Here is a 19,517-nt window from a genome sequence, read left to right as displayed (position 1 = left end):
ATTTCTTCTTCAGTTAGCTCTCACTGAAGTTAGAGGATAATTCACAAGCATCTTGCATGTGTATACACAGGGGAATGTAAATAATGACCTTATTCTCTGGGATCAGGGGCCAGCTGGTTGGAAACCTCAGCATCCCCGGGGTTGAAATAATCTCCTGACCAGATGTTTCCTTCCCTGGTTAGAGGAGGGCATGAAGGTCCCAGTGGAAGGCTCTCTGGATCCTACACTTGTCCAGCTGGATTGGCTGCAGGTGGAGCAAATAGGACCCAAGGGCCCCATCAGGTCACCTTGCTGAATCTGACTCAGGCCAGCAGTACTTTATTTCTTCCTGTCTCTCCCACTTCCCACCGCTCATCTCTGTGGACAGCCGCCAAACTGGGGAACAAAAATCAGGCAGAGGGGAGGGAGTAGTTCTTAATGGATACTCCATCTCTTCAGTGGTTTGGGGTCTGGCAGAGATAAACCAAACCTGAAACAAATGGGCTCCTCCCCCTGATATATTTTGGTTAATGCACCAGCTGCTGAGAAGCAGTCCGGCCTGGAGCAATGAAATCAATTTCCCTCGGTTGAACAACAGGCTTCAACTTAACCCCCACAGCTCTGTCTCTTATGTCTTTTATCCGTGTAGCTCAAAACACTCTTCAGGTTTGGCTTTCTGCCACTAACAGTGCCCATCTCTGAGGAGTGAGGCACAAGATCCTGCAGAACCTTGGATAATGTTTGTATGCCAAGGAGTGCCTAGAAAATATGATACATTCAAGCAGGCTTTACCATTCCTTCACATCTGATATAACCTTGACAGGCTCCAGCTTCTAAAACGGAAATGAAAATGACTCTTAGTTGGCTGGTATTACAGATGGGGAAGTTGTGGAAATTCAGCCATCTGTCCAATATTATTCCCTTGTCCAGAGAGAAACCTTGTAGCACACCTTGGGTCTTAACTCTTTCCATGACTACTGTCAAGTGGCATTTTATTCTTGAGTTTTAAAGACCTTCATCTAAGCATAAACACTGTGACTATGTTCCTATGAGCGATAGCCAATGGGGAATATAAAATGGCAGAATCATATGAGATGAAAATGATACTGATGTTTCTGTTGCCTCTGCATGACATCTGCCACTCAGTTAAAGTTCTTCCCCACTCAGTTCATGGATTAGTTCATTAGATTAGAATGTTAATTCAAATTTAAAATTTTTACAATGAGATTTTTTTTTACAGGCTCCATTTTTTTACAATGAGCTCTCTGATGACTGCATTCAAGTAGCCTTGAGGTGCAATGGCAGTGATGAGCTAAGACAGTGCTTCTCATCAGGGACTGACTTTTTACACCCTTCACCCCCCCACACCCCAAACAGAAGACATTTAATAATGTCTTTGAGACATTTATGGTTATCACATACTCGGGAGGGTGTTACTGACAATCAGTGGATAAAGGTGAGGGATGCAGTTAAATATACCACAATGCATAAGAATAAAATAATTGCCTACTCCCCAAAAGAAAGAAATATCTGGTCCCAAAACAAAGAAATATCTGGTCCCTTTTCCTTAGAGGAAAGAGGGAAACAGAAAACATCATCTTAACTGGCACAAAAGAGAATCTGTTACTTTTCATAAGAAGGCAAGGAAATCATAATACGTTAGCTTAGGGTTTCTCAACCTTGGCACTATTGACATTTGGGACCAGATATTTCTTTGTTTTGGGGAGTAGGCAACTGTTTTATTCTTATGCATTGTGGTATATTTAACAGCATCCCTCACCTTTATCCACTGATTGTCAGTAACACTCTCCCGAATATGTGATAACCATAAATGTCTCAAAGACATTACTAAATGTCTTCTGGTTGGGGTGGGGCGGGTGAAGGGTGTAAAAAGTCAGTCCCTGATGAGAAGCACTGTCTTAGCTCATCACTGCCATTGCACCTCAAGGCTACTTGAATGCAGTCATCGGAGAGAAGAAGAAAATTAGGATCTGGGCTATCTTGCCAATGAACCAATTCAAGGAAAGAAGGGAAGTGAACATGAGAGAGGTCAGTCATTTGCTTACAACCACAGGGCAACTTAGTGAAAGAGCCAGAAGTGGGATCGAAGTTTCCTGGTTCCAGTCACCCACACTGTGCTGCTAATGGAGATGACAGTTATAATGAATAGGAATTCTAAAACTTCAGGAACAACAACAAACTTCAGCCATAGATTCTACCAGCACTTTTTTCCATTTCCCCATCCAGGTGTGAAAAATGGCTCATATATTCACACACGTATTTGCCTGTGTGTCTAAACTTGCCTTTTTCTTCTCAGTTCAAATGAAACCACTCCCACTGCTTTCCTGCTGTCTGCCATTTTTGCATTTTGTTCTTTCTTAGCCCATCCACACACTGCAGCATCCCAGGTCTCCCGCACTAAATTCAGAGGCAGACTGAATGAGGGAAAAGATAAGTAGAGTGAGTCGGGGCCAGAGGAAACCTGGATAGACTGTTGATGGCTACCAGTCAGGGCTAGCCTTAGATATTGCCAGATAAGCGATCAACTGCAGTCTGCCTGGTAGCTAGCATTTCACTATTAGAGATATATTTTTTTGGTGAGGACTGCATATTAAACTCATTCAGTAATTAGCACCTTTGTGTACGTGTTAATGAGATCATGGTCCTCAGATAACTACCAGCGATCAGGGATCTTAGAGGTCAAGTTTATTTGGGAACTGTAATACTAGAGTATATAGTTGTATACCATACTAGTAGTATACTAGAGTTGCGTCCTCTGCAAATCAGACCTGGATAATATTGTTAAATGGGCACTCTGCAGGCAAAAGAATGTGATGAAAATCAGGGCCAAAAAAAACAGATATCAATTCTGCCTACTAGACAATCTTGCTGTGAATAAAACCCTGATGTAGATTGCGCTTTGGGGAGTCCCAGACCAGGTATTTCAAAGGAGCCCCCATTCAGAGTCTTGTTGTTGTTATCCAGTTGCCAAGTCATGTCTGATTCTTTGTGAACCCCCCGTACTGTAGCACCCCAGGCTCCTCTGTCCATGGGATTCCCCAGGCAAGAATACTGGAGTGGACTGCCATTTCCTTCCCCAGGGGATCTTTCCAACTCAGGGATTGAACCTGTGTCTCCTGCATTGGTAGGCAGATTCTTTACCATCTGAGTCACGAGGGAAGCCCATTCACAGCCTTAGCCCATTCACAGCCTTAGTCCATTCACAGCCTTAGAGTTGGACAAAGAGGAGAAGCTGAAAGTGGATTTCCCTGTAAGGCAACACGCCCACTATGCCCACCCCTGCAAAGCTCCCCAACCTCTCCAATCTCAGCCACACAGTCTTACCTCCCACGAACTGTGCAGCTCCCATGCAACGTCCCATCATTCTGGAGATGAGTTCTTCCATGCAGCAGCCCAGGACAGCAGCCAGTGCCACCAGGAGCAGCAGAGCACAGCCAGCACCTGTCACCACTGTGCACATCTGCCAGGCCAGGCTGGGGATGGCACTGAAGCTGGCATAGCGCCCACACTCTTCAACCATGATCAGACTCTGCCCCTCTCCCCTCACAGGGTAATTGCACCTCCGGAATGTGCTGAATGACACTGGCTTCCCCAGCTGAGATCCAAAGAGCCAATAAGGCAGGAAGTAACTGGTAGAACTGGCTACGGCGGTAACAAGGGACAGGAAGGCCCAGAGGGTCCCCACCAGGGTCAGGCTGCTCCTCATAGTCCCAGGTTTCTCGGTGGGGATGGGGAGATGAGTCGGTTCACAGCACCAAATGCAGAAAGTTGTCATGTAGGCTCCACCAGCCTAGTTTTCATCTGCCTGGCCAGCCCCAGGGCTCAGTCATGTGCTTCTTGGCCCTTACTTCTGGATAAGGTTATTGTCTTGAGGACCATTTGGGTCCCTATGGGATTCTGCTCTCCACCACTTTTCTCATCTTCCCTTCCTTCCACCTGGTTCAGACTCCTATGATCTCTAGGCTGCAATGGAAGAACCACAGAAGTGAATTAGTGACTGTTTCGTCTACTCCAATGCAGCCTGCCTGAGTGTGTGAATGCTAAGTCATTTCAGTTGTGACCAACCCTTTGTGACACTATGGATTATAGCCCGCCAGGCTCCTCTGTCCATGTGATTCTCCAGGCAAGAATACTGGAGTGGGTTGCCATGCCCTCCTCCAGGGGATCTTCCCAATCCAGGGACCTAACCCACATCTCTTACATCTCCTGCCTTGGCAAGCAGGTTCTTTACCACTAGCATCACCTGGGAAGCCCAGTGCAACCCAAACAGAGAGCTTTCAGTTCTTGACATCTAATTTGGAACAAGGGGTAAGAGGGAGGCCTGAATCAAACCTAGGCTCTCCAAAGAGCCCCCAATTTCTGATGGAATGACCTTGTTTACCTGAGGCCTGGAAGGAGGTACTGCCTCAAGAGGGCCAGGAACCAAGGTGCTTTCAGAGAATGAAGGAAAAAGGAAGATCACTCACAGGGCCTGCCCATACTCCAAGGGAGAAGAGGGAAGGAGCGCTCACCATGGAGTTAAAGGATGTGCCCATTTGACCTTAGTAGGATGTCCAAGAGAGCATTAACTTGGGCTTTCCCAATATTGCATCAGTTAGGTTTAAATGGGTAAATAAAATAAGGGGCACCTAGTCTCAATCCTTATGTTCATCACTGAGCGAGCTCTGTTTAGTCACTTTTCCCCAAGAACAAAAAAGGAGGCACCATCCCAAACAATGAGAGTTGTTTAACACTAAACTGTCTACTAAGAAAAGCTGCCCAGTCCTTTGCTGAATATAATCATCAAAACTTCTCTCTCTGAAACAGATCTGGTTCCCCCTGCCTGGCTGCAGGAACATAGATCTCGAGCTGTAAGGGCCTTTCAAGATGCCTTTTGGAACAAGTCATCTCAGATTCAAGACACTGAGTGCCTTTTTAGATTTAATCTCCTCAGCCCAGCTCACAAATGGCTTTCACAGACCCCACTGTCAAAAATCAACTGCTTCCTTCCCAACTACATTAATCTGCCATTGCATTCTGGCCTGTTTCTCAATGAAGGCAGCCAGAGACCACACTGCAGCCTGCTGACAGCACTGTGAACATCTCCAGCAAACAGGTGGTGGAATCTGTTTCAGAAACTTCATGATTCATCACCACTGCTTAAAGTTACAGGTGGTGGGAAAGGGGAGAAGGGGTAGGGGACTAAAGGCAGGGGAATTATAGGAACTGTCCATGGGGTCACCACCTTGCCAGTTGAGACATGGCCAGAAACAAGTAGCAGTTGTACTCAGAGTCTCAGGGACCTTTCCCAGCCATGTCACAACTATCATCAAACAATGTCTGGCATGAAGCAGGCACTGCCATCCATGTATATTTAATGAAACCCATTCTAGAGAAGCATCCAATTTCTAGGCTGGCAGAAATCTTGATGAATCACCTAATTCAACCTTTTTTTTTTTACATATGGGGAGGTGTGGCCTTGTAAGTGGGTAGTGATTTCCCCCAAATCACAGAGAATTTAGCAAGCGGCCAGACTGGAATAAGAAACCCAATCTACAGATGCCTAGGCCAGTACTGTTGTACTCCACAGTGCAAACCACCTTCCTCCTCTATCACTTTACATATAGAAATACAGAGAGGAAATGATTTCCTCAAGGGTAAAGAACTAGTGGAGTACCCTGGCTGGATCAGAATCCAGTTATTCGATTCTTAGTATAATGCTCTTTTCTTGCTTCACCACAATTCCCCTCCCAATACAGATATATTGTGTGCTGTGTGTTTTGCACAGGAAGGGAGCAGAGACTATAAATTGCAGGTGTTTACTTTGGAATGTTAGGGCTTGGGAAGAAAGTGCCCTGAGCTGGGCCCCAGGGAATGAGGCTTTGTGCCTGAGAGTTGGGGGAATGAAAGAAAGATGTGATGCAGGGTTGAAAGCCAACAGGAGAAGTGAAACTAGTCTTGAGTAATTGCTGTTAGAAAGCAGGTATGCTTGGCCGCAATGAGGTAATGCCTCTGCTTGCTATATTAGAGCATGTAAGATTATGGAAAATGCAAGCAGCTCTCTTTTATGAGCTCACTTCCTGGTGAAGAAGCCCAGGCCAGAGGATGAGAGGAAACAAGCTGATAAACAGCTGCTGGGTGCACCATCATATTCCCTTCCAAGACCATTGTTTCATGTGCTCTGGCAAACAATCTCCTCAGGTTGGTAAGAAAGGTAGTACCCCTGGTTTACAAATGAGCAAATATGGAATCTAAAAAAATGGTACTGATGAACCTATTTGCAGGGAAAGAATGGAGATGCAGACGTAGAGAGTGGACTTGTGGACACAGCGCGGGAAGGAGAGCAGGATGAATGGAGAAAGTAGCACTGACATATATACACTATCATGTGTAAAGTAGATAACTAGTGGGAAGCTATTGTAGCCCAGCCTGGTCCTCTGTGATTACCCAGAAGGGTGGGATGTGGGGAGGGGAGGGAGGCTCCAGAGGGAGGGGATATATGTATAATTCCTGCTGTTTTGCATTTTGTATGGCAGAAACCAACATTGTAAAGCAATTTTTCTCCAATTAAAAATAAATTTAAAAAATAAAGCTAAGGAACTTGCCCAAATTTACACAGTGACTCAAATGGCAACACCATCATTTCTCACCTCTCACTTCACCCTCCCCATATTCTTCCTCATCACCCCAAAAGTGTTTCAACGAAAAGCCTCCATGGTTTCCCACCCACAATGGCAAATCTGTTTAAGGATGATGAAAAAAATCAGACAGGAAGGACAGGCAAGGCAGGAGGAAGGTGACTTTCTGTACCCAGCATGTCACCACCAGGACCAGGGCACTAGATATTTCAAGTTTGTAGTCAGAACTAACCCCGTATGTCCACCATGAATGTTTATCATCTTGAGATCAAGTCCCAGGACAAAAGCCAATAGAAGGGAAGAGAGTATAAGGCGGAGAAAGGGACTAAATCGGTGAGTGGTACCTAGGCTATACTAAAATAGGAGGAGGGCTTCTGATATAAGGTAATCACCATCTGTGCCAAGACAGGCTGTTTAAAAACCTATAAGACTACCAACCACTGTTGCCATCATTTCATTTTAAATATGCCATTTTGAAGCCAAGAGATAGGAAGGTGGAATTACAAAATTCAGTTTAAATTAAATATGTTTAGCTTTAGAAAAACTCATTGGCTTTCAGAATTTAAATTAAATACTTTCAACTTCAGGAAAAACTCATTCTCCTTATCTCATTTAGAACTAGGATGTCCAACCATGCTAGTTAACTTGGGACTAAGGGATGTGGGATTGTCAGGGATGAAACTATTAATAGGAAAGTCCCCAAATGGATGAGTTAGTCATTCTATCTAGGACTAGAAGTGTGGTGAGCCAGCATAATCCATGGACAGCAGGTTGAGAATCACTGCCACAGATAATTTTCTCTTGCTCTCTCTCCAGGACTCAAACAATATAAAGTGAAAAGTTACCATGGAATTAAATAATGGAGAGATGAAATCTTTATATCCTGAAGGTAAAATCTTTCTGAATCATAGGCTTGACCTCATGCCGTAAAGAAAGGGAGGTCAGAGATCCCATTGCTCAATAGTTTCTGAGCACAAAATAAGTCCCAGCCCAGCTTCTCCTACGGCAAAGGGCCACGTGGGGTCTGCATGTACACTGTTATATGTTCACACAGAGAAATGCATTCAACCAAATGCTTTGAGTTACTGCACCACCTGTCATGGAGTAACCTCCCTTCATGACAGCCCTCCAAAGCAATCAAGTTCATTCCCAGGAGCTAGACAAGTCTCTTTTACATTCACATAAATAAAAGTCACACACAATGCTATACTTCACTTTACTTCTCTTGTGTATTTCATGTAGCAATCACTTTGTTTCCCTGTCCTGGAAGGCCTCACCACCCAGCCACACTGGATTTCAGAAACCAAGAACTCAGCTTGGTGCTCCTGCTAAATGGTCCAGTAACCAGGTATTGCTAAGTTGGCTACTGTCCCTCTCTCTTTGTTTATCACACGGTCTCTCCGCCTTGGTTGCTCTAGCTCCTCAAAGGATCACATGCCTGTTTCTGAGAGTGGCTGTATGAGATGCAATGAGTGTGGCTAGAAAGTTATAATGACCAGGGTGGAAGCATGAAGGCTGTTCTAAATTTATTGTCTTTACTAGAGACTAGTAGTAAGGATACAGTGGTCATTTTAAAATAGACTCATGCATAGAGGTCATTTCAACCTATAAGATGTAGGAAACACTCCTAAGCCATACATACCAAATGATTATCTATACTGCTTTTAAAGAACTCTAGAGAAAAGAGGACTCAACAGTTTTTCTCAGTAGCTTGATGACTCTCACTGTCAATAAATAATTTATGTCTCATTTTAAACCTTTTTCTGATACAGTTCAGTTCAGTTCAGTTCAGTTGCTCAGTCGTGTCTGACTCTTTACAACTCCATGAACCTCAGCACTCCAGGCCTCCCTGTCCATCACCAACTCCCAACTTAAGACCAATTCCTTTGGTCAGGTCCTCAGAGGAAATGGAGGACAGATTGGCCACTGTCATCCAGAGAAGAGCCCTTCATCAACACAGATTAACTCAGATTGCTGGTATCTTGTGCTCAGTTGCTCGGTTGTGTCAAACTCTTGCGACCCCATGGATCATAGCCCACCAGGCTTTGCTGTGCATGGGATTCTCCAGGCAAGAATACCAGAGTGGGTTGCCATGCCCTCCTCCAGGGAATCTTCCCAACCCAGGGATTGAGCCTGTGTCTCTTGCATCTCCTGCATTGGCAGGAGGATTCTTTACCATCTGAACCACAAGGGAAGCCCTGCTGGTACCTTACCTTTGGACTTTTCCTCCCCAAATGAGCACTCTACCTCTCCCTGTGGTGTCTCCTTCCCAAGCCTGTCATCATTTGTTCTCAACTTTTCACTCCTGCGTATTCCTACTTATATGTGTGCACTTACTTAGTATCAATGAAACTGAAAACATTGCTCTTGTATTTTTCTTGGTGGAGAAAAATAAAGCAAATCCTTCCAACACCTTATCTCCTCCCCAGTCTTCATGGAAAAGGACTCAAAACACTACCTGTTTTGGACTGGTTTGTGAGAAGCAGCTTTGTTGGCACTGTTATTGGCAAGGGAATATGAATGGGCATTTCTCCTCACACCCCCAAACAATGTGCATAGCCTACTAGCCAACCCTTTAACAAATAGTGGGTTTGCCAAAAAGTTTTTCCATAACAGCTTACAGAAAAACCTGAAAGAACTTTTTGGCCAACCCTATTCATCATACTCAGTGTTGAGACTTTAAGAAATAATTAATAAGCATAGGCATATGGTTTCAGTAGGTAAATAGAGTCCTACTCCAGAAAAGTTTCTTGCTCTTGTATCGAATTGGGTATATAAGCAACATGACCATTCTAGATCTTTCTGCTTCAGTGCGTGCTAAGTCACTTCAGTTGTGTCCAACTCTGTGTGACCCTATGGACTATAGCCTGCCAGGCTCCTCTGCCCATGGGATTCTCCAAGCTAGAATACTGGAATAGGTAGCCATTTCCTTTTCCAAGGGATCTTCCCGACCCGGAATGGAACCTTAGTCTCCTGCACTGCAGATGGATTCTTTACCACAAGTGCGACCTGCTTCAGACACAGCCTCAAAAAGAATCTATAACCACTTTCCAAGTATTTCTTGCCTTATTTTCTGCCACCTGAGTTCACCCAGAATTTTCTCCTCTATACATCTCCCCAATGGGCATCTCTCCAGATTCTCCTATGCCTGAAATCATCTCATGACTTATCTACCCCCAGAATTGTGTTTGTTTCCCATTTGTATTGTGGTGACTTGAAGAAGACCTCACTTTTTGTAAGGTTTATTGAGGTACACTTGATATATGAAAATCTGCGCATATTCAATGTATATATCTCGATGAGTTTGGACACATGCCTACATCTGTAACACCATCACCACAGCCAAGGCACTGAATAGATTCATAATCTTCAAAAAGTTCCTTGTAATGAATGTGGGTCAGTTCTAGTGAGGTGGATGAACCTAGAGCCTGTTATACAGGGTGAAGTAAGTCAGAAAGAGAAAAATATCATGTATTAACCCATATATATGAAATATAGAAAAACTGTACTGATGAACCTATTTGCAGGGCAGGAGTAGAGATGCAGACCTAGAGAATGGACTTGTGGACATAGAGGGTAAGGAGAGGGTGGAACAAATTGAGAGAGTAGCACTGAAACATATAAACTACCATATGTAAAACAGATAGCTAATGGGAAGTTGCTGTATAACACAGGGAGCTCAACCCAGTGCTCTGTGACAACATAAAGGGGTGGTATGGGGTGGCGGTAGGAGGGAGTCTGGAGAGGGAGGAGACATGTATACTTATAGCTGATTCATGTTGTTGTACAGCAGAAACCAACACAACATTGTAAAGCAATTATCCTCCAATTAAAAATAAAGAAACAAATTGAAGAAACCAGTTCCTTGTATTGTTTTGTGAGTTTGTGTGTGAAGAAAACTTAACCTAAGGTCTGTCCTTGCAATGTAGTTTTGAAGTGCACAACACCATACTGTTAACCACAGGCACAAAGCTCTACAGAATATCTCTAGAAGTTTTTCACCTTGTGTAACTGAAACTTTATGCCTACTGAGAAACAGCTCCACATTCCCCCTTCCTCCAGCCCCTGGCAACCACCATTCTACTCTATGCTTATAAAGACCTCACTTTAGGTCTAAATCTTGTCTTTCAAATCCTCAGATTTCTTGCTTGTGGGTTGTCTTTCTAAGTCTTCTCCCTCCTCCCATCCTCTTTTAATCTGGGGTAGAAAGACTAGCAAAAGTAGCTGTGTTGGGTTTGTTTGTTCATTTATTTGCATTTCTCCATCCTGAGGTGAAGATGTTCACCAGGAGGTAAGATATTGGGAGGCAGGAAGCCAGGGAGTTAGTGCCAAGAGAGGACCAACCGAGTCATCAATAACCTAGAAGGTCAATTCTAAATAATCACGTTGGCCATGGAGAGACAGGGAAAGCCCATAAAAAGAACCTCCATGTTATGTCCTGGGCTATTCCCTTTCTCCTGAGTCTGAGATTAGAAAGGTGGAAATTGGAATGATTTCCCTAAATTTTATATGAGCTTCTCCCTTCTTTGTAAAAATAAAATAAAATACTGCTCATTGAGCTCCCTGTCTCTTTTGCTTTGGAAAGTGGGGTATCAGAGATCTTCACCCCAGGTCTTATTTTGCCTGGACCAGTGCCACCACATTTAGTGTTCAATTGGTCAGCTAAGAGACCTATCTCTCACCCTCCATGGGTTAGGAACTACTCCAACCAGCCTGCTCTGGCAAGACACCGTTAAGTTCTATCAATGGATTAGCTGGTAAAGCATTTCCCTACAACCTTAAGTTAACAGCCCCAGCCCTACTATTGTTGCCCAGTACTCCCTCTACCCATGACCTCCAGTAATGAATAAAATGCCACCACAGCTGACCTCCTCCATTCAATGAATCTAGCCAGTGTAGGAAGAAGGTGCACTGAATGCTTCTCCTACTTCAGCAGACATGAGAGGCAGCCTGGCATGTGAAGAGTGTTTTTCAAATGGGGTCCCCTAACACCTCTGCATCAGAATCACCATCAGTACTTGTCCAAAATGTAGACTACAACCTCCTTTTAGGATTCATTGAATTAGAATCTATGGAATTTGCATTTTTCAAAAATCCTCAGTTGATTCTGATGGAAACTAATGATTGAGAAATAGCATCTTCATGGACAAGAGTCCAGATTTTGGAATCCAGATCTGGGATAGGGTCTGCCCCTTACAAGTTAGATGAACTTGAAAGGCTCACTTAAAACCTATGAGTTCGAGTTTCCTCTATAAAATGAAGATGATGGAACACCGAGTTCAAGTGAAGTATCATCTGTGCTGTTATCCTAACACCAGGATAGGTAATTCTCCCATCTACTAGAGAAGACAATATCGTCCCATTAAGTAATAGAGAAGACTCAGAGTCACTCAAGAAGGAGAACATTATTCCTCTTCCCTTTCTCCCCTAACCAGTATCTCAGTGATTTCTCCTCACCATGAGACTTATTTCTGCTTTGTTTCCTACCACGAAACAGAATTATTTGGCCCAGTGTTCCTTTCAAGAATGGATTTATAGCTAAACTATTTCAGGTTTTTCTGGAAATCATCATGCTTTGGCACACAGTAGGAACTCAAATATTTACTGAGCAAATGCAATCTTTTACTTCCAGTCCAACTCACTTCAACATCTGCATTTCAGTTTAACCCAAGCACCCCATTTCAGTACTGTAACCCCAATTTTGGCAAGTCTAAGAAGTCAACCCAGCACATCAGCAAACCCGATCCACTTTTATCTCTATAGACAGGTCAGAACAAAATCCTTCCCTCCACTCCCAGAGACATGGACTTCCTCTCCTCAAGTTACCAACTCTCCTGGGGAAATCAACCAGCATTTAACTCTTAGGTCTTCACACCGTGTCAACACGAAACGGGAATCCAGCCCCGATTCCTCTTAGCCTCTGTGCAAACAACAGACTTGAGGAAGTAAAAATGAACCAGTTTGCCTTTGGGAAGAAAACAGCTTCTCTGAGCTGTCAGATGAAAGGGCAGGAAGCCTGAGAAAGGAAGGGGAGAAGGGGGGCTGAGCAAGGGGAGAGCAAACAGTTTCTTATCCAGCTGTTTCAATTGTATTTGGCCCAAGTTGCAAATTTACCTTCTGACCACGAAGGCTGATTGACTTATTCCCTGTCTTCGGACTCACATCTGAGAAACAACTTCTCCTCACAGCTTGTCAGAGGGGATGGGAATTCCAGCTGCTCTTTGCAGTGATGCCTGAAAAAAACTTGCTTTACCTTTGGGAGAGAGAGGCGGAGTCTAACCTAATGGGAATTAACTCCAAACATGCTGGAGTCTTCAAAGTCAGCCTCAGACATGCAGGCACTTGTAGCTCAGCAGGCACAGCGTCCCCCACCTCCATCCTCACAGATGCCAAGTCAGCTGTGCGTGAGTAAGTGAGAGTGTGCATGCGTGTGTATATGTGTGTGTGTATGAGTGTGTGCAGGCATGTCCACACTTGAACTGCATAGCTGTCTCACTTCCTCACCTGCTGCCCAAATGCCTGCTGAGGAATAGAGGTTCTCCCTAACTTCCCAAACCCTAAATAATCTCACCATGTATATTACATAGCAGATTTACATGGCTGGAAATGACTCAGTAGACACATGCATGAAGGGAGTAGGACAGAATAAACTCTTTTCCCCAAACTGATTTCCACTATATGACGGGGAAGGTGCTCCAACAGGGCCATCCATGACTCCAAGGTCTCCCAAGTTTACACTGAAAAAGTTAAAATCACACATTGAAAAGGCTAAATAATACTTTTTTTAAAAAAAATAACAGTACTATCAAAAAATAATAGCAGCACTACCAAAAGTCAATGTTTAATATCCCAAAGCACCAATAACTGTTTTTATATTTGAGAGAAGAATTGAGAAGTCTGGAGATTCATGAAGCTTTGCCTGACACTCTGCTCCAAGCTGATGTCATTTCTCCCACCTCTGATGTCCCTGGCACTATATATTTATTTCAGGAAATTTATTACCTTCTACCTTGTATCAACTTTTTGCATGTATGTATCCTTTCACCTCTGAGTTGCCTTGTGAACAGGGGACTTGGCTGAACAAAATGAGTTAGAAGAAGGAATGGTAACTAGCTAAACTTAATAGAGCATACTGTTGTGTTGTTGTGTGTTAGTTGCCCGGTCGTATCTGACTCTTTGCGAACCCATAGACTGTAGCCCACCAGGCTCCTCTGTCCAAGGAGTTTTCCAGGCAAGAATATTGGAGTGGGTAGCCATTCACTTCTCCAGGGGATCTTCTTGAACAAGGGATCAAACTGGGGTTTCCTGCATTGAAGGTGGGTTCTTTACCATCTGAGCTACCAGGGAAGCCCTAATAGAGCATACTGCTGCTGCTGCTGTTAAGTCGCTTCAGTCATGTCTGACTCTGTGCGACCCCATAGACGGCAGCCCAGTAGGCTCCTCTGTCCCTGGCATTCTCCAGGCAAGAATTACGGAGTGAGTTGCCATTTCCCTCTCCAGTGCATGAAAGTGAAAAGTGAAAATGAAGTCGCTCAGTCGTGCCCGACTCTTAGCGACCCCATGGACTGCAGCCTACCAGGCTCCTCAGTCCACGGGATTTTCCAGGCAAGAGTACTGGAGTGGGTTGCCATTGCTTCTACCCATTTCCCTTGTTCCTTACAGAACTGGTCTAATTGTAGAACAGTATTATACTTAAGAGACCCTTTGACTGGCCACTGTTCGCCATCCTCCAATGGATACTGTGGCCATGCAGCATCACATAGGAAGACCAGGTGTGTCTCCTCTAAGCCCTGGGGATCAAATCTATCTGTTTTTCAGGATACAGTTCAAAGGAGTGAGGCTGGAATTGTTAGCTCCCATCTGTAAGACAGAAAAAAAGTGACCAGCACCATTTTTCTACCGGAGGCATCCCTCCCTGCTCTAGATGGGGGTGTAGACAGACTTTACACCAAAAGATTTTCCTTCCCGGTCGGATTTAGTCTGTCCCTTACCCACGCAGGCACCGTCCGAGTCCCTCTCAGTTCTACCACCAAGATGGGGTGGGGATGTACCAGGGGTAGACTTGATAGCATCCCTACTTGACGTCCAGCTCTTCACCCTTAACTTTGCTTGCCTCTGAAGCCACCCAGGGTGCAATCAGAGTAAACTTCTGGAATGCCTCCCAAGCTAAGACCACTGGGGAAAACATTTGTCACCTGAGTGCCTGTAAACCCATTGCAGTCCCAATCTGAGTAACCTTTAACCTCAGAGATGTTCTTGGAGCTAGAGCTCCATCTAGCTTCTGAATTTTCAATTCCTAGCGAGGCTAGGCGCTTTCTTGACTACCAATCCAAGTTTGGGACCTAAACCACAGTACACAGTAACAGTATAGATCACAAGTCCCTTGAAAGTCTCTGATCCAATAGATTAGGTTAGTACTTCTAATTCCCAAGGAGTTATGAAATGGTCAAAGAGACCAAAAAGTTTGACCGAGAAAGGAGAGTTCGGTCCACATGCTTTGCCCATTTCTGGTCGGTTCCCAAAGGAGACATTGGGTGCCTCTTGGCATTGGCAGGTCGGTATAACCCCCAGAAAGGTTTCTGCCATAAGCCGTATGAGATCACTGTGGAACCGCAGAGCAGGGCTCCTTACTTGCTTCATGCAGGGCATGTCATTCATTTACACAAGCACACCGTAGAGTTAGTAAAGCATAGCAGAAAATGTGTTTGCTAAGAGAACAAAGAACTAGAGCTCCAAACATCCTTACCTTGTCCTGAAGGATCCCGGACGAGCCCCCAAGATGAAAGGTTGTTGTTGAATCACGCGAAGACATCAGGATTCTTGGCCCCCGGAGGAGAAGAATTCAATCCAGGGCCAGAGACAAGGCTTGATCGCTCAGAGCTTTTGTGTAATAAAGTTTTATCAAAGTATAAAGGAGACAGAGAAAGCTTCTGACATAGGCATCAGAAGGGGGCAGAAAGAGTACCCAATAGAGCATACTAGACTGATCCAAAGAAACTTTCCTTCCATAATGGCCCACTTACCTTCTCAGAATGCTATGGAGGTTATCAGACCTGTTATAATTCAGAATATGAGAGCAAATGAACTAGCAGTTTAGCACATTCATTGTAGCCTGAGTATTTAATGAAGTTGTTGAAATTTTTCCCACGGGCATTTCTGTCTTTCATCAGTGATATAGCCTTATATTCATGAATGTATGCATTTGTCTGTCTTGCTACTTTCCACCAGCACTTTCTAACCATTTTTTTCCTGCTCCAGTACACTGATAAACCACATTTCCATCTGTAATGATGGCTTACTAAGGCAGTTTCTGGGGGAGGAAGAGGTGACCCCATAGGTTGAATGTCAAACTTTCAGTAGTATAAACTCCCAAGATAAGTTTTATAATCTTCCTGTTCATGTCCTCTTGAGTAGTACTGCTTCAGATATCAGATCACATCAGATCAGTCGCTCAGTCGCGTCCGACTCTTTGCAATCCCATGAATTGCAGCACGCCAGGCCTCCCTGTCCATCACCAACTCCCAGAGTTCACTCAGACTCACGTCCATCGAGTCAGTGATCCCATCCAGCCATCTCATCCTCTGTTGTCCCCTTCTCCTCCTGCCCCCAATCCCTCCCAGCATCAGAGTCTTTTCCAATGAGTCAACTCTTCGCATGAGGTGGCCAAAGTACTGGAGTTTCAGCTTTAGCATCATTCCTTCCAAAGAAATCCCAGGGCTGATCTCCTTCAGAACGGACTGGTTACTATATAAAGAGAAATGCTAACCCTTTCTCATTAAAAATAAGTCAATATTAACAGACACTGTGTGTGAGATATGGCTAAAAATTTTGACATCAGAAAGATAGTGATTCTGTGCTATGCATTGATAAAGATTGCCTTTTGCTTAGTGGCTACACCTGACATTTGGGTAACATCACTATCTGCAATTCTAAGAAGAGCTAATTTTTACTTACCTTTTTTATCCTCTTTTTCCTGTGCCTCCAGTTCCTTTGAGTGGAATACCATGTAAACTTAAATGTATGCTAAATAACAATCAAATTTATTGGGTAAAGTTTTGTTTCCTGTTCTTAATTTAACAACTGATAGTGACCTTGGGGAAAAAAATTTGCTGGCATCTTGCAGCTCTTGGTAAATTTACATCTGAAAAGGCTTTTCAACCCTGCTTCCATAATATCATATGGGAAGGATTGAGAAGGGAACACATCTTATTAGTCATTTAAGGGACAGGGTGATATATAATATTTTAATAATACTAAAATGGGTATTGGTCAGGGACCTGGGGAATACCTACATTTTGCCTTTGATCAGTATGAAACAAGAGATCCTGTGAAGATAAGATATGGTGACAGGTGATTCTGATACATTGCCCCACCTCATCCTCATTCTTAGTTTGCAAAACACTGCTCTGTACAATAGAATTTCCCAAGCAGAATCAACACTCCAACAACATTTGCAGTCTAGACAAGGAGTCAGCAAGCTGGAGCCTGTGCCATGCACCAAATTCAATAGGCTGCCTGTTTTTGTAGTTTTATTGACACACAGACATAACTTATTCATGTATGTATCATCTATGGCTGTTTTCATGTTACAGCTGAAGAGTTGCGTAGTTGTGACAAAGATTTCATGGTCCACAAAGCCTAAAATATTTACACTCTGGCTATTTAAAAAAAATTCTGACTACTGGTTTAGATCCACACCACAGCAGAGACATTATGTTAATTGTTATAAGAAAGGTGTTGAAAAAAGAGGGAGGGAAAGTGAAATAGAGAGAAGTGCTGCTTGCTTTCAGCTTTGTGAAGGTGCCAGTCAACCCTTGCCAGTTCTTTAGAATCAATCTGTGAAGTTCAGAATGCACTAGAGATCAGTATAAGCCAAATTTTCACTAGGTCTACAAAAATGTGTTTCTCTGTTAACTGGCTATTCTTTGAACCTGCGTTTATGTGCGTCTCCAATATGCCTTAAGTTTTTAACTGACAATTTTATAGACCTATGTCACATACCATGACGTTCACCCTTTACAAGTATAGAATATAGTTTTCTTTTTTTTTTAACAGAAAATGTGGTATGTTTATTTTTTAATTTAAATTTATGTATTTTAATTAGAGGCTAATTACTTTACAATATTATATTGGTTTTGCCATACATCAACATGGTTTTCTTAGTATATTCACAAAGTTGTACACTCCATCACTGTAATATAATTCCAGAACATTTTAACCACCCCAAAAACAAACCATATAATTACTAGCATATAGCTTAAATTATTGTGATCCACACAGTCAAAGGCTTTGGCATAGTCAATAAAGCAGAAATAGATGTTTTTCTGGAACTCTCTTGATTTTTCGATGATCCAGCAGATGTTGGCAATTTAATCTCTGGTTTTTGGGCTTCCCTGGTGGGTCAGAGGTTAAAGTGTTTGCCTGCAATGTGGGAGACCTGGGTTCAATCCCTGGGTCGGGAAGATCCTCTGGAGAAGGAAATGGCAACCCACTCCAGTACTCTTGCCTGGAGAATCCCATGGACGGAGGAGCCTGGTGGGCTATACAGTCAACGGGGTCGCAAAAAGTCGGACACAACTGAGCTACTTCACTTTCACTTTCACTTTCCTCTGCCTTTTCTAAAGACAGCTTGAACATCTGGAAGTTCACAGTTCACATATTGCTGAAGCCTGGCTTGGCGAATTTTGAGCATTACTTTACTAGCGTGTGAAATGAGTGCAATTGTGCGGTAGGTTGAGCATTCTTTGGCATTGCCTTTCTTTGGCATTGGAATGAAAACTGACCTTTTCTAGTCCTGTGGCCACTGCTGAGTTTTCCAAATTTGCTGGCATATTGAGTGCAGCACTTTCACAGCATCATCTTTCAGGATTTGAAATAGCTCAACTAGAATTCCATCACCTCCACTAGATTTGTTCGTAGTGATGCTTTCCAAGGCCCACTTGACTTCACATTCCAGGATGTGGACTCTAGGTCAGTGATCACACCATCGTGATTATCTGGGTCGTGAAGATCTTTTTTGTACAGTTCTTCTGTGTATTCTTGCCATCTCTTCTTAATATCTTCTGCTTCTGTTAGGTCCATACCATTTCTGTCCTTTATCGAGCCCATCTTTGCATGAAATGTTCCCTTGGTATCTCTAATTTTCTTAAAGAGATCTCTAGTCTTTCCCATTCTGTTGTTTTCCTCTATTTCTTTGCATTGATCGCTGAGGAAGGCTCTCTTATCTCTTCTTGCTATTCTTTGGAACTCTGCATTTAGATGCTTATATCTTTCCTTTTCTCCTTTGCTTTTCGCTTCTCTTCTTTTCACAGCTATTTGTAAGACCTCCCCAGACAGCCATTTTGCTTTTTTGCATTTCTTTTCCATGGGGATGGTCTTTGCATACAAATTTAAAAGCACATAGACCCTATGACCTGTCACTCATGCAGGTTGGATACAGTAGCTCCACTTTGCTTATACTATATTTTCAGTTCCAGACTGAAAACCTAGAAATGAAATTTATATTTCTTTTTTTTTACATTACCAAGAGATTAAAAATTTACTGAAGTATAGTTTATATACAGTGTTATATTAGGTTCAGGTGTATTAAATCTAATACAAAATGATCACCATAAATCTTGCAAACATTTATCACTATACAAAGTTATTATAGTATTATTTATATGTTCCTTATGTTGCATATTACCTACCCTTGTACACTTAATTCTCTTCACCTATTTCATCCAACACTTGCCCCTTCTCCCACCCTCCTAGCAACCACCAGCTTGTTCTCTATGAGTATGTTTCTGTTTTGTTTTGTATGCTTATTTGATTTAGTTTTTAGGTTCCACACTTAAAATCATATAGTATTAGTCTGTCTCTATATGACTTATTTCACTTAGCATAACACTGTTTTGATCT

General features: G+C 43.2%; 1 protein-coding gene across 4 annotated transcripts in view; it reads right to left on the bottom strand.

Moving 5' to 3' along the window:
- LHFPL1 (LHFPL tetraspan subfamily member 1) overlaps positions 1–12,884 on the bottom strand; it is a 91,070-nt gene extending 78,186 nt beyond the window's left edge. For all 4 annotated transcript variants that reach the window (XR_011463250.1, XR_011463251.1, XM_070366049.1 and 1 more), the window contains exons 1-2: positions 12,732–12,884; positions 3,325–3,963 (exon numbers count right to left, since the gene is read on the bottom strand). Coding sequence is in view for 2 of the 4 variants with exons in the window: in XM_070366049.1 (XP_070222150.1) it covers positions 3,325–3,775 (451 nt within the window). In the remaining 2 variants the exon portion in view is untranslated. The remainder of the gene's footprint in view (positions 1–3,324; positions 3,964–12,731) is intronic.
- Between the last annotated feature and the right edge of the window lie 6,633 nt (positions 12,885–19,517).

The sequence above is a fragment of the Bos mutus genome, chromosome X (genome assembly GCF_027580195.1).
Source record: "Bos mutus isolate GX-2022 chromosome X, NWIPB_WYAK_1.1, whole genome shotgun sequence".
In the NCBI taxonomy this organism is placed as follows: Eukaryota; Metazoa; Chordata; class Mammalia; order Artiodactyla; family Bovidae; genus Bos; species Bos mutus.
This window is presented reverse-complemented; position numbering and strand designations above follow the sequence as displayed.